This window comes from Suncus etruscus, chromosome 18 (genome assembly GCF_024139225.1).
Source record: "Suncus etruscus isolate mSunEtr1 chromosome 18, mSunEtr1.pri.cur, whole genome shotgun sequence".
NCBI lineage: Eukaryota > Metazoa > Chordata > Mammalia > Eulipotyphla > Soricidae > Suncus > Suncus etruscus.
Window position 1 is genome coordinate 52,089,775 of NC_064865.1, and position 15,936 is coordinate 52,105,710.

At 35.9% G+C, this 15,936-nt stretch overlaps 1 protein-coding gene across 1 annotated transcript; it reads right to left on the reverse strand.

Moving 5' to 3' along the window:
• Positions 1-758: 758 nt before the first annotated feature.
• On the reverse strand, positions 759-11,595 carry PRL (prolactin). Its single transcript, XM_049764811.1, has 5 exons — positions 11,568-11,595; positions 8,702-8,883; positions 5,706-5,813; positions 2,431-2,610; positions 759-950 (listed from the first exon to the last, which is right to left on the reverse strand). The coding sequence occupies exons 1-5, from the start codon at positions 11,593-11,595 to the stop codon at positions 759-761; spliced, it is 690 nt and encodes a 229-aa protein (XP_049620768.1).
• Between the last annotated feature and the right edge of the window lie 4,341 nt (positions 11,596-15,936).

Below are 15,936 nucleotides of genomic sequence, written 5' to 3' on the forward strand. Positions count from 1 at the left end.
CTCCAAAGAAAATGGTAATTTTTAGTAGGCACCTTTAGAGGTGACTACAATAAAGTAGAATTTCTCAGGATTCAATAAGTACTGTTATATAAGAGATACACAGAACTTGACTGCCTAGACTTTCTTCCATGACAAAATCATACTAGTACCCAAATCTTGAGGTTTCAGCCTTCAGATCAGTGATAAACTATTTTTATTTGTGGTATTTTGTTATAGTAGCCATTATGAAGACAACACTCCTTAAAATTTTGAGACTGTTCAGTAAAATCATGTTGTTTGGGTACATGATGGTTTTCTGATCTTACACTGTCAGTCATAGTTCTGAAAAAAAAAATGTGCTCATAGTGATGTGGCTGGCTTTTATAAAGAATCCTGAGAATTGAGCCTCTTGGAAGTGTGACCACACAAAAGATATTTCTCTAAATTCTTTGATTCTAACAACTCCACTCCCCATCATTTGCTCTGATACTAAAGTAAGCTGTTAATTGTCTTGTTTGCAATGCTAGTTTCTGCATCTTTGTGACAGATTTTAATAGGAGCTTCTTCATAGCAGCGACATTTTTTTTTTAATGAAATGAAAACAAGAAACTTTGACAAATTGCCTTTTGGAGTTTGACATCTCCAAGGAGTCAGTTTTTATTTTTTAAGATGAGACCCATTACCCCCAAGCATGCATTAAAAAGCTATAAAACTAAAAGAAGCTTATAAGGGATGGATCATTAAGAACCAGCTCAGAAATAGATGGAATGGATGTGGGTTTAGCATTTGCTGTCATAGAACATTCGGCACTTCAGGAGCTTGAGATAATTGTCAATCTTGTGTGAGTCCCTGCGGTAGCAGTGGAGCAGGTTATAGAAAGCAGAGAGGCGTGCATTCTCGTCTTCCAACTGCAGAGAAGGAAGTTCTGTCCACACAGTGTAGATCTCGTTATCTTTTATTACAGGATAAACCTGAGCACCAAAAAGATCATGATATTCTGTTAGTAACATTCACCTTTGTTTATCTTCCTTTTCCCAAATTGTTGAATTGAGGTCAATATCAAACCCTATATAGTGGCATGAATGTGTGGATAATCTAGAAATCTATCGGTAACCTAAAATCTATGTAAATTCACTCACATGTATGTGACCAAAGGTGAATCCTGCATGTGAGGAGTAGAGAGATGTAGAGTCAGAAAATGGTGATGTAAATATAGATGTGGGTGTGAACAAGACAGTCTTGATAAGCTGATCTCAATGCTCCGACTTGTGGAAACATTTCATTTCCTCACTCTTGTATCTGATGTGCTCTTTGGACGCTATTTCTCCTTATAATAGGCCACTAAGATTGCACTTATTTTCCCCCTTCTTTCATATGATTTCATATGATATGTGTGTTATATGGTTAACAGAAAATGAACCAGAAAAATAAACTGATTTTCTAGAACATATGAGTGACCTCAGAAAGTCGGCCCATAGTTATGCAGAAAATAACTTGGAAATCCAGGTATTTATTTCGTACATCTCAAGGTTCAAATGTGATTTGTATTTGTGTTGGAGACATTCTTCTATAAAATGACAGAAGATGACATGTACTTTTACACAATATGAGAAATATGAAATTGCTCCTATTATTAGTCCTGTAATCATATAGTTTTCTTTAGATAATACATGATTTCTGAGAACTTTGAGAGCTGTTTAGATGTTACCTCACTCAGGCTGAAGTTGCCCCATGGAAATAGAGAAACATTACTGTCAATAGTCACCGAAATGTAACATGTTATTTGGGGAAATTATGTCTGATGACAGGTATTTTGATTTGGGGCCAAAGCCAAACAAATGTAGATGAAACAACTTTTTGTAAATTACAAAATAGAAATTCAGGAAATATAGACCCTATTCTTTTTGGACTCACTGAAATATACTGCTTCTGATACATTATAGATGTCTTGATCTGATCTGTTCAGTATCTTTCTTTCCTGATAAATATGTACAGTAAGGTATATGGAGGCTAAATAAAAACCAACCTGACATTATTAACATTAATATTCTTTTTTTATCTTTTCCCACTCTGATTTCATAGTTTGGAGAGAAAAAAGAAGGTATATTTGCAGAATTTCAATTGGGGATGTCTATTATAAGTTGAGGCAAAACTTCAATCTGCAGATTCTATTATTTAGTTCTCTTTCCCTTGAAAATAATTTAATTACTGGTTCCCAGGAAAGAATTTGGAAGGATACATCTTCAAAGAGGGTAGCAGACTTCTATGTTTGATTCATTTACTTTGAAGACTTTTCCTAAGTCACTATGTTTTGACTTTATTTCATAGCAGTCTAGAACTGGGATATCAACATGTTAGTACAAAGCAAGATGCCTCCCAACTCAGCTCTCACTGCTCAGATCACCTCTTTCTTTGATAAGACAAACAAGGAAGTGTTGAGACACTGCTCACCTGGCCGACTATCTTCTCCAAGCCCTCAAGAAGGCGCTTGTTTTGCTCCTCTATCTCAATGGCTTTTGACAAGATAGCTTCTGGAGCTTTTTGCATTCCACGCACTTCCATGACTAGGTGATAGAGAGGAATGTTCCAGGAACGCAGCATGCTGAGAATCACACTGAGAAGGTCTTCTTGCTAATGTACCAGGTGTAAAATAGATCATGAAAATAAACATTATACAATGCATTAAATTATATGTGATTTTTTCGCTTCTACATTTAACTGAAAATACTTTTGTTTTCTTCCCCCCCACCAATTCCTTTGTGCCTGATATTAAATATATAGCTGATGTTAAAATATACACTTTGAAAAAATAAAATATACACGTTGAGCAATTTAAATTGAAGATTGTTAATGTGCAATTATAATAAAGATACTAGTAACATTAAATAAAAAATATGCACTTTGAAATGTTGGCTTATACACTGATAAAATTAAAATGATACTCTGGCATTTGTAAATAAATATTCCTAATTGGAGTTTTTTATTGATCATATGAAGCATTTTGTTTTCTTTCTGAAATTCTACTATCACCCACTCCCTGGGCCTTTTTTTTTTTTAATATTTTCTTTCTTTGCATGAGAAAACAAAGAATAATGTTGGATCTCATTGTGTGGTTTAACTCATTTGTGAAGATTTTTATCAAGGACAATGAAAAAGACTAATTTTTCTCATTCAGATATTTAGTAATATATATCAATAATTGAAAAAGTATATGTTTTTGTTTGTGTGCCAAAGCAAAGAGAATATTTAGACATTTAGGAACATGATTTCTTCAGTCTATGTCTACTGCTGCCTCAATATTCCTCTAACAAAAGTCTGCTTTATTGACCTGTTCAGGTGAATGACATGATACAATGCTCTTTTCAATGATAGTAGCATCAGTAGAATTTATATGAAGCTTTTCACACACTCCCTTTTACTCAGTCTACTTATACCAGAATGGTGCACGTAACCCCAAGGAACTGATTACTGACTTAAAATGACTGCTTTCTTCATATATGCGAACACTTCTAGTAGTATGGGAAAAGAACAGAGAACTGAATAAACATTGCAGTGGAGACTTGTACTAAGATGTGAATGTAAGACACAGTAAAAAGTTGCCAGCTAGAAAGTGAATGAAGAAAAGGCAGTGGAGCATTACCGTTGAGTGATAGGTTGGAGTGAACTGGGGCTGAAATTCAGACTCACTACTTACCATCCATGCATCTGCTGAAAATTCCATAACTCACCAAACCTAAATTCCCTTATCTCAGCAAGGGAAAAAGCATGTTGTGAGGACGAAATATAGTAGTGAACAAAAGGCACTCTGTAATTTGTCTGACAAGCATAATATTCAATAAATTTAACCCTTCCTCCTTTCTCTTTACTTTCACTCATCATTTCTCATTATGAAGATCATAATTATAATTATTATTTATTAGTTTTCCATACAGAATTCTGATGCCATTAACAAAGTTCTAAAGAGAAAAAATTGTATTTGTGGGGAGCTATACCCATGTTGAAGATGTTTACTTTAAATCATGTCAAGTATGAGATTGTGGCAGAGAAAGTATTACGATGTTAAAATAGTAAAGCTATGAAAAATAATTGAACTTTGATATGCAGATCTTGATGCCATCTTAATAGATACAGGAGGGGCCAGCGAGGTGGCGCTAGAGGTAAGGTGTCTGCCTTGCAAGTGCTAGCCAAGGAAGGACTGCGGTTCGATTACCCCGGCGTCCCATATGGGCCCCCCAAGCCAGGGGCAATTTCTGAGTGCTTAGCCAGGAGTAACTCCTGAGTATCAAACGGGTGTGGCACGATAAACCAAAAAAAAAAAACAGATACAGTAATTACAGTGTGGGAAGCAAAGCAAAAATGCTTATAGGTCGATTTGGTGGGAGACATTAGAAGTGAGAGGTAGCAGAGGAATCCATGAAGAAGTAGGTATTAGAAAATTATGAGTTGAGGGGCCAGAGAAATAGTACAGTGGGCAGGGAACTTGCCTTGCACACAGCCAACCTAGGTTTAATCCTAGGATTAAATCTAGCATCTCAAATGGCCCCCTGAGCACCACCAGGGGTGATTCCTAAGTGTAGAGCCAGGAGAAGAAATCAGAAAGTACTGCCATGTATGGAAGGAAGAAAGGAAGGAGGAAGGAAGGAAAGATGGAAGGAAGAAAGAAGGCAGCAAGGAGGAAGGAAGGGGGAAGAAAGGAGCAAGGGAGGGAGGAAAGGAAGGAAGACATTAAGAAGTTAAGGAAAGAAAAGAGGAAAAAAGAAAGAGGATTAAAGGAAGAAAGGAAAAGAATAAAACATTAAAAAGTTAAAAAAAAGAAAAAGGGAGGAGGGAGGAAGAAAGGAAGGAAGACATTAAGAAGTTAAGGAAAGAAAAGAGAAAGGAAGAAAGCAAGGATAGAAGGAAGAAAGGAAGAAAATAAGACATTAAGATGTTAAGAAAAGAAAAAAAGGGAGGGAAGGAGGAAGGAACAAAGGAAGGAAGGAAGAATGAAATATAAGTATAATCAGAAGGAGAGCCTTGAAAACCCAAAAAAGATGGGTCAAATAGGGTGGTAGTTAGTAAAATTAAATGATGCCCAAGTAGGAGTCATTAGTAATATGTAAGGGAAAAAACACATTTACATTTTCTATTTTGCATATTCTTTTATGACTAATACTTTGCCTAGGAAAGTTCAATTCAGTTAATGCTTTCATACATTATATTCAACGTGATCTTATGTATAATACATTGAGTAAAGTAATGTCTGCATGTATAGTTATATATATACATATGTACTACTTATACACACTACTTATATATAAGATATATATTATATATTTTACTGCTGTAATTGTATGTCAGTATTAATTTTACTCAAAGTTGGGCAACAGCATGAATTAATTTTTCTTAGGCTACTTGGTCCTCCTCCACTTTTCTCTGAGTATGCAATAACCGTGACCTTTTGGTTCTCATTGTCTACAGCACAGTGCCACTTGAGTACAGAGTGTTTGCTATTTCGTTTTTTGTTTTTGTCTTTGTTTTGGAGCCACACCCAGTGATGCTCAGGAGTTACTCCTGGTTATGTGCTCAGAAATCGATCCTGGCTCGGGGGACCATATAGGACACTGGGGGATCAAACTGTGGTTAGTCCCAGGTCAGCCACCTGCAAGGCAAACACCGTACCTCTGTGCCAACGTTCCAGCCCCAGTCTTTGCCATTTTGGAGAAATATCTGAATAAAAAACTCACAGGAATCTGCTGGGCTTGCTCCTTGTCTTCAGGAGTAGAGAGCGAAGATGTGTGACAACTGTTGATGACCTTGGTAATGAAACCACGGCCCTGGCCATACTGTTTATCCTGGAAATAGTAAAGCACGCTTTATTACATTTCCCTCAGCATTCAGTAAATCTAGGATGGAAACATTTGTACATTTGATAGATCAACAGTCTTTTAAGAGATAGGACAATGGGTGGGGCTTTTGCCTTATATGCAGCCCAACCAAGTTCAATTTCCAGCATCACCCAAAGTGATCTCTCTGCACAGACACATGAGTAAGCCTTTTCATTGCTGAGTGTGGTACCAAAACAAACAGAAAAGGAGCTATCGGAAAAAATCAGACTATAGTGTCAAGAAAATCATTTGAGAGAGAGAAATAAAATGCCTGCCCTATTTTGCTATGCCCATGAAAACAAAACAAAACAAAGAACCTGCCCCCCCACACATTCTTTTTTCCTTTTATTTCCTTTTATTTATTTATTTATATTTCTTATCTTTTAAATAGGAACTCCTGCCTTTTTCATAGAACCTTGGGACATAGAACCTTGGATTACTTTGTTTTATCACATATTTCTGCATTTTTCTATAAAACTAAGAAGAAAGGAAAAAAGAAAGGCTGGGGGCCAAAGGCCAAGTGGTCTCAGATGCATTGGTAGGAATAAAATAAGGACAGAACTAAATATCCAAGACAAAGCCAACGACAATAGAATCAAGGGACCTAAACTTTAACAATGTAAAATTAAATGGGTCTGTTATACTGGCAGGCCATGGGGCAAAGGGTTGTGGTATAGGATGCATTCTGGGATTGTTGGTGGAGGGTGGTTGACATTGGTGGTGGAAATGGCCTTGACTCACTGTATATTTGAAATTCAACTATGAAGAACTCTGTAGATCACACAATGGTTTCAATAAAATAAAATTTAAATAAAAAGATTAAAAATATATGGTGAGCTGAGGTGGACTGGAATGGGAGGGAAACTGGGGATATTGGTGGCAGGAAATGTGCACTGGTGAAAGGTGATGTATATTCTATGACTGAAACTCAATCATGAACAATTTTATATCCATGATGCTTAAATAAAGTAATTATAAAAAGAAAGAAAAAAATCCATTTACTATGTTGTCTGTGATCTATTCTTTCACAATCTAACTTTGAAAATCAATTTCTTCCCTTATCTGCTATTCCTTTGCATAATTTTAACTTTTTTTACCATTTTGAAAGCTATAAAAATACAAAACATTACATGTTTCAGCTTACATTAAAAATACATATTAAGTACCATTTTCAATATTTAAACCAAATATTATAATATATATGCACTTATAGGTAGCCAGTTAATATACTTTCTGTGGATCTGAATGCATATCTTTGATTTCATATATTACAAGTTCTCTTTCACTCATCTGTACCTTACTAAGTTATTTATAGGTGTAGACTGCAATTTGTTGACTGTGACCCTCTTCCCCCAAAAGGAGCAGGACTAAAACAAAAAAAACAAGACATACTATTTTTGGAAATATTCGAAATGGTCCAAGAGTAGGGGAGAATTTAGTTAACAAATTGACAGAATAAACTTTAGCAAAAGTTGTAAATATTTAAAGAGATCACTCAGAAGATTTAGAAGATAAAAGATTGCAGATCGAAATGGAAGATGAAAGGAAAATTAGTCAAATGAGAATGATATGAATTGTTATGCTATTGAGCCATGTTTGTATTATCTATTTGCTTATTGGAGTTATAATCTGTCTTATGCTTCTTAATAGATGTAAGAGTTAACTTATACATTTCTAAGTATATTAATCAAAGAGAAAATAAATTTTCAATTTCAAATACAGCCCTTTCATTGTACATTTAATTTTTACATGATGGCATTTCAGAAATCTATTATTTATTGCTTTTTTTTTCTCCTGACATGAATTCATTGACTTTAGTTTTTAGTTTGTTTGTGTTTTTGTGCCTCACCCAGCAATGCTGAGGGGTTACATCTGGTTCTGTGCTCAGGGATCACTTCTAGCAGGCTCAGGGCGATAGGGATTGAACTCAGGTCTGCTATGTACAAGGCAAACACCCTACCAGCAGCACTTCGATTTGTTTTGCACATCCAATACACTGTGGGGCAATTCTTGTTTATTGGAGGTGAAGTATTGGACGTGCTAGGGAGGAAAGCAGCAACCAATATCCTCTTTTTTTGTTTTTATCAATTCTATCTATTACATTGGACCATTGGAAGTTTGGTATTTCTCCTTCCCCCTTCTCCCTTTTCTTTCCCAATGTCATTTCCTTTTGTTTATTTTTGGGCCGCACCTGATGGTACTGGGAAGACTATATGGAATGCCAACTATTGAACTTGAGTCACCTTCAAGCAATCATGGAAAGCTTTACTTTCTGATGTATCATCATGCTAGCTCCTCCCACCTTGTTCCTTTTAAAGATGCAGAAAGAAGGCAAGCCGGTAAAAGTGTTCTCAGACAAAATGGACTATTCTTACTTATCTCATACTCATACTACCAGTTTTTTTTTTTTAACTCTGAGAACATCAATGCTTGTTGTCTAGGTCAGTTCGTAAGTTAGTCGTTACTTTGTAATGGAATTCCAAACTGATGACCATGTGTGTTGAAATTTTGTGGCAAAAAATTGCGAAGACTCAAATGAATGGACATTTTTTTTCCCTTCAAAGAACTTGGAAATTGGGTCCGGTGAGATAGCACAGCAGCATTTGCCTTGCAAGCAGCCGATCCAGGACCAAAGGTGGTTGGTTCGAATCCCGGTGTCCCATAGGTCCCCCGTGCCTGCCAGGAGCTACTTCTGAGCAGACAGCCAGGAGAAACTCCTGAGCACCGCCGGGTGTGGCCCCAAAATCAAAGAACTTGGAAATTAATCTCATGCCACGTTCTCACATAGACCATATCCAGCTGGGTTCCATAATGGGAAATCTCCTCCTGGATGAAGCCAGAGGTATGTTACTTACAAAATCGGTGAACATTGTTGCGGAGAGATCATGGATGTAGTGCGATAGGATGATTGCACGGTCAAACAGGTCTGGGAGGGATACTTGGCAGTTGACAGCCCCATTGGGACAGATGGCCATCGAGGCCACACTCTTGCTCAAGAGCAGGTTGGAACCCAATAGCAGCAGCAGAAGGAGGGAACCTGTTTAAATAAAAACGTGAGTCCCTGGGAGGTGATCTCTTCAACTGAGATTAGCAAACTTAATCTTGCAAGCTTTACTTTCCCAGTTGCTCCCGAATTATTTGGTACTGTGATAGCCAAGATGTAAATTTAGACATAGCATTATATTTGCATAGGTAGACAACTGAAGAAGCAGGTGACTTCTTGTCTCTAAGTGCTGCTTCTGAACTTTGCGCACATTTGGAGCTTAAATGAATTCTGAGCAGGGTTATTCTCTTAAGAGAGTATACACTCTCTTAAGAAAGTTTAATATCTTGGGACTTGCTGCAAGTTTTCAGCAGCATATTCCGTGAGTTTAATTTTTCAAATTCCCAGGTTGAATGCTATTTGCATTTTTGACAGAGGAATCCCAAGAACAGTCTAGTTGATCTATTTGCTTTAGATGCCTTTGTGATGGCATAAAAAATGATGCTCTGACTTAAGAGTTGAAAACCAACTCATAGTGTGAGCTCAGAGCATTTTCTAGATTCTTTTGCCCAAAGTTGTGTTTTTTTTTCGTTGTTGTTGTTGTTTTGTGTTTTTGGGTTTTTCGTTTTTTGTTTTTTGGTTTTTGGGTCACACCCAGCAGTGCTCAGGGGTTACTCCTAACTCTGCTCAGAAATCGCTCCTGGCAGGCTCGGGGGATCATATGGGATGCTGGGATTTGAACCACCGACCTTCTGCATGCAAGGTAAATGCTTTATCTCCATGCTATCTCTCCAGCCCCTTCTATTGCCCAAAGTTTTAACTTATATTTTTTTCTCTAAACCTTCACAATAACTCAGGGGAGCAGCCAAGTTCTGACTTCATTACTATCATCTAATTAAATTCTGGAAAGAGAAGGCTTGATGAGGTTAAATGATGTTTCTCCAAGACCTGTTATTGCAGCTTGTAGAGGCTGAGAAACAATACTCTTCTGTCACTTTGTCATGTCGCATCACAAGTACCTGTAGGCTCTTTATTCTGTGTGTATGTACTGGAACTTCATCAAGATGATTCAGCGCTAACAGAGGTTATCTCTATGTCATATCCCTAGGCATATTATTATCCCCAAGAGAAATCCCTTGTCTTTTAAGCTGCATTTTAGTAGCCGTAGGAAGCTGATTTTTCTCTGCATTTTCTGTTGCTTTTTCGGAAAACACCTTACTCTCTACTTTTTAAAAGTAGTTGTTTTCAGAAAAAGTAGAAAGGCAGGTGCTTTCCGAAAAAGAACCGAAAAATGCAGTAATCTGTACTATCTCATAGAGGATTATGGACAGCAGAGACATTCACATGCATATAGATATTGACACATTCCCAAGAAAAAAATAGCTTGACACATTCAAAAAGAAGGCCTTGTTAAGAATCTCATTCTTAACATGTATAAACTACTCCAAAAATGTATCTTTGATCTAAAAACATTTATAAGAAAAGTTTTCTGGGCCCGGAGAGATAGCACAGCGGTGTTTGCCTTGCAAGCAGCCGATCCAGGACCAAAGGTGGTTGGTTCAAATCCCGGTGTCCCATATGGTCCCCCGTGCCTGCCAGGAGCTATTTCTGAGCAGACAGCCAGGAGTAACCCCTGAGCACCACTGGGTGTGACCCAAAAAGCTTAAAAAAAAAAAAAAAAAGGAAAAGTTTTCTAGACTTCAGTATAATTGGAAGTACAAGATAAAACTAGGCAAGTATTAAAGATTTATATGTAGAATAGCTAATCCTTGAGCTCCTAAATAACTTATAGCTTTAGTATAGAATGCAAATAAACAAGCTTTGATTTGCCATATTAAATAGTACCTTGTTTTGAAATATAACTCGTGTAACATGTGAAAAGGTGATATTTCCAAACCATTTATTTTAGCCTTAATATGGTCTTATATGTTTAATATAAATTTAATCTATGGATATATAAAACTTGCTTTGCAGGTAGAAAAATTGGGGTATTCTAAAATTTTGATTATTGGAAGGATATCTTCATATCTAAATATATTTATCTATATATCATTTGAAAGATTTTCATAATTTAAGATGAAACAAGGTAGATTAATCTTTTTATTCTAATTTCTTAGAATTTCTTCTAATTTCTTTTTCCTATAAATGTCAACCAAGGAAGACAATTAGTAGTTACTAGTCAGTTTTTTCTTTTAAAATGCCAATTAGTTAAGCAAATTGACATGTATTATTACCTGTCACTAAAATTATATTAATTGTGAGATCACAACTGAAAAATTCATCAGTGACTTATATTGATCAAATCACATAAAATGTCTATAAACCAGAAATTCTTACTTTCTTTTTACTGATGTTGTAATAAAATGGACCCATAGACTTGTTTGGTCTTATTCTAATACAACATTGGGCATTATTGGCATTTTGATATGGGAAATTCTTTGTTCTGGGAGAATATCCTACAAAATATGGTAGCACTTCCTATCTCCCAAATATGGCAAATCCCCCCCCCCCAATAAAATCCCAACATTAACCAAATATCTCTGGAAGAGAAGGCAAAATTCTTTGTCAGAAGGTCTTATATTCTCTTCTACAATTGTATGATTGTTTTCTAGACCAGCAATTAGATAACTCTTCTTAACTTTATAACATATTGCTGAGAAATTATTAGCTATACACTCTAAATCGATACCTCCAAATCCAGGAGTGTTGAAACAATCCACAATTCAAGTAGGACATACCTTTCTGTGATGGCCCTTTATTTTCCATGGTGCTGATAGTTTCGAGAACTCTTCAGTGGATGATCCGGTCGTTCTATGACATTCCCCTTCCCAGACACTGGATTTATATACCTTTGACAGAGTCATGATTGTAATCACGTAATCCCTTCCTTTTTTTTTCCCAGTCATTCATTTCCGTCATTGAGATTACACCCATAATTTCAAACATCAAATGGTATTTTACTTCTTTTTCATATTCAGGTGGACATACTGGCCAGACACAAACATCCTAGAAAAGATTATGATTAATTTGTTCAAAAAAGGAAATGAGAATGATGGTGATGTGTGAATACTAGTTTGGGGTAGAACACCTTTAAAACAAAAGAAGTCATTGTACTTTAAATTTTCTCTTCAGTTTCTTGAACATGGCAGTCGGTTTCACCTAGATGTGCCATGTATTATCAAAGGATGTTCTTTATTTCCATCAAAATTGAGGGATGAAGTTAATATTATAAAACTTACCCATGAAAAATTATACCAGGAAATATAGCATATGGATTGAGAAAGAATAGAGTTTTCCATTCCTGGACCACTCTTAGATTTCCTGCATTTTCTGTTCATAATCCATGTCTATTATAAAAGGACATCTTTGACTTAAAGTGTTTTTTAATGTTTTTCTCTATAGATTTCAATATATATATATATATATATATATATATATATATACACACAATAAATGATCATGTTCATATGGAAAACCAGAGACTTGGAGAGATTAAAGGTTAAAGATACAGAATAAATTATTAGTTATGTTAGATAGCAAAAGCTTTATTGTTTCAAGAAGAATCAGGGGTGATTGAAGGGTGACTGAAGAGTGAGGAATGAATCATTTACTGACCATTTCTAAGATCCTACATCTAAAAAGATCATGGAATTAGCCCCTATCTTAAGGATCATGTTTTAGAAAAGCAGCAGGCTACTTTTTAAGGACACATATGTTTGCATATTTGCTCATTTATTCTGGTATGTGGTGTAGGAAAAAAAGAAAAACCCTAAAAAATATTTCACTTTCCTGAAGAATGGTAAAAATGAAGAAAATAAAAAACATGAAAAGAATGGTAAAAATGAAATGCTGATCATTTTTTTTTCTCTTTGGGATGGGTTTGGGCTTCATCTAAAAATACTCAAAGCTCATTTCTGGCTCTGTGTTCTGGGGTCACATTTGGTGGTACGTGGAGAATTAAGTGTAGTATCTGGCTGTAAACTGGGATTGGCTGTATGCAAGACAAATGCCTTAACCCCTGTACTATATCTCCAGCCTATTAGGTTTTGATGAACTTTATTTCTCTGACGACAATTGCTCAAGAGTTGAACTGACCAAAAATTCATCTCTTGTGGGCTCCAAAATTCTAATTTGCTTTCAGAGATTTCCTAAATGCAATGTTTATAATGAATAAGAACTAAGTGGATGACTTTTTTCTTTAATTTTTAACTTTATGCATCGAAAGCAGTCTGTGACCTTTCGTTGTAATTTTACCATATGGCTTGTATAGTAAATTAATGGGTTAGGTAATTATAAAAAAAATCTAACAGTTTCTCTCTACAGCATTTACTTTTTCTGTAGTTGCTGCTGCCAATTTATGCTTTCGCATTTGTCTGATGAAGTACTCTTAGGGGATCTAGACATCTTCACAAAGACCAACATTATGGAAAAACTACCTTCCTAACTGCCTTAGTTTAAGCAAATTAGATTTTGAATCATCAACATCAAGTGTGATGTTTTATAGGCTTTATTAATCTACACCTGGGTCAGAATTTCAGGCACTAGTATAAGGTCTTCTTGTTCCCCTCCTGGGCATTGCATGCAAGCTCTTAAGAGAGCAGGACTTTGTGGTAGGACAATTAATGCTGTGCTCTATACCTTTTGTCCCCTTGGAACTTAAGAATGGAAAAATGTGCCTTAAAAACTGACGGCTTACCCTTAAATTTAAAGGTGTTGCAACATTTGTAGATAGCCAGGAGAAATATAGGAAAATCTGAGTTGTGTATATTTAGTGGAGGCTCAGTGGATTGATTTGTCTCCAGAGAGGTATGTGTTTTTCTGTGAAATTTCATGCATACTTTCTTCTTCAACATCCTCCATTTGCTATCAAGAGGATATTGCAGTATCTGGATATTGTACAAGGCACATTTTTATCTCAAATGTCTTTCGTGTCTCCTCCCTTTTTATAGAATATATTTTACCTAGATTTTACCCTTACTTTTGAATGTGCACTTTTTCAGCTATTTCTTTTTTACCAAACTGCATTGTTAATGTAGAGTCAAAAAGTCTTCTGTAGGATGAAGAATTGTTTTTGCTTATAGAAATTCATTGGCTTTTCATTCTTGGATCTGAGGAGTCTGATTTACAGAAAATGGATGACATATTGCTAGCAAGTTGTTAAAATAATACTAAATTACATATCAACGTTATTGTTATTAATTATTAATGTTATTCAAGATATTAAACAATATCAAATACTATTCAAGTTCTCATCATTATTTTGATATCTAGACTGAATGAACATCCATGCCATCTTGTCTCAATGATTCCAGTTTTGATATTAAAATCTGGTATATTTACATTCCTAATTTGGAATGAAAAATTTTCTTTTGGGTTAGAGCAGTGGCACTGTGGTAGGATGTTTGCCTTGCAAGTGGTTGACTAGGATTGCAAGCAGTTCGATATTCTGGTGTCCTATGTCCCATATGGTCCTCCAAGCCAGGAGCATTTTCTGAGCGCACAGCCAGGTGTAACCCCTGAACATCACCAGGTGTGGCCCAAAATAATTTGGATTACAAAGTATGGCAAGTTATTCATGGAAATAATATTATTAATCACACCCATTATCCCCCATACATTTTTCTATTAGGATTTGTATACAACTATTTTAACTGTAACATGTTCATTCAATTTTTTCTTATTTATTTACAAAATGCAACATTTCTTACTAATATAACATATGACTTGATGCTTAGAAATTAATGTGACAGTATTTTAGGAAGGCTCTTTATCATTGAATTCTTATCAAATAAGGATTATTCCTTGATGAAACACATTATAAGACAAAGGAATTGTATATCTCTCTTGTGCTTTCTCTCACACATGAGCCACAATTTTATATTTAATTTCAAAAATAAAGGAAGCCTATACAACAGAATATATAAATCAAAGGTCAGAATAAGGTTAAATATGAGACATAGTTTGGAATAAGTTTCTTTAAACAAAATACATCTTTAAAATATCAAAGACCAAGTCGATACTGAATATGTCATTCTATTTGCACTTCAGTTCTTTTATATTTATTTAAACAACATGATTTACAAAATTGTTCATAATGCAATTGTTTCAGGCTTTCAATGTCCCAGCATCAATCCCACCACCAGTGTCAAAACACTTATTTTCAAAGAATAAATTAGATGTTGATTTTTGTTTTCACGGGGACATTTGTCAATATCTGAAGAATTTTTTGGTTATAAAACAAAGGAAAGAGTGCTACTGAAATCAATGGATGGAGAAAAGAGATGTTCCTTACATATTTCAACATGCATTCCAGATCTCCAGACAAAATCCAAAACAGTATCCAAAATGTTAATATTTCCATGGTTGGAACACCATAATCTATAATCACGGAATATTTTAGATGAGACCAAGATGGTTATCCAAAAATAGTTCTTTGAGCACTCCTGTGGCAACAATACTGCACAAAAACCGACCTAAACACAATATCCTCTAACAGTATCTCACTGAGCCAATTCACTGGAGAAAATGACCATCATCTCAAGGAAACTCAACTCTGCAATAAAACTGGGGCCAATTGGGTTCAGATCTAAGGAGTACTGCACTTGGGTGGAGAGAATGGAAAATCAGAAATCAAAAGAAATGAGGGGCAAGAGTAATAGCACAGCAGGTTGGTCATTTGCCATGCACGAATCCTACGAGGGTGAAATTCTTTTTTTTTTTTTGTGATGGTTTTAACTAGTGGGGTGGTGGTGGTGGTGGTGGGTGGGAGAGGATTAAATTTTTGGCATTCCATATGGTACTTTGAACCTGCCAGGAGTGACTTCTGAGTGCAGATCAAGGAGTAACCCCTGAGAGCTGCTGGGTGTGTCCCAAAAACAAAAATAAAAAAAAAATGAAAAGAGATGAAACCGGGGCTGGAGAGATAGCACAGCGGTGTTTGCCTTGCAAGCAGCCAATCCAGGACCTAAGGTGGTCAGTTTGAATCCCGGTGTCCCATATGGTCCCCCAGGCCTGCCAGGAGCTATTTCTGAGCAGATAGCCAGGAGTAATCCCTGAGCACCACCGCGTGTGGCCCAAAAACAAACAAACAAAAAAAAAAAAAAGAAA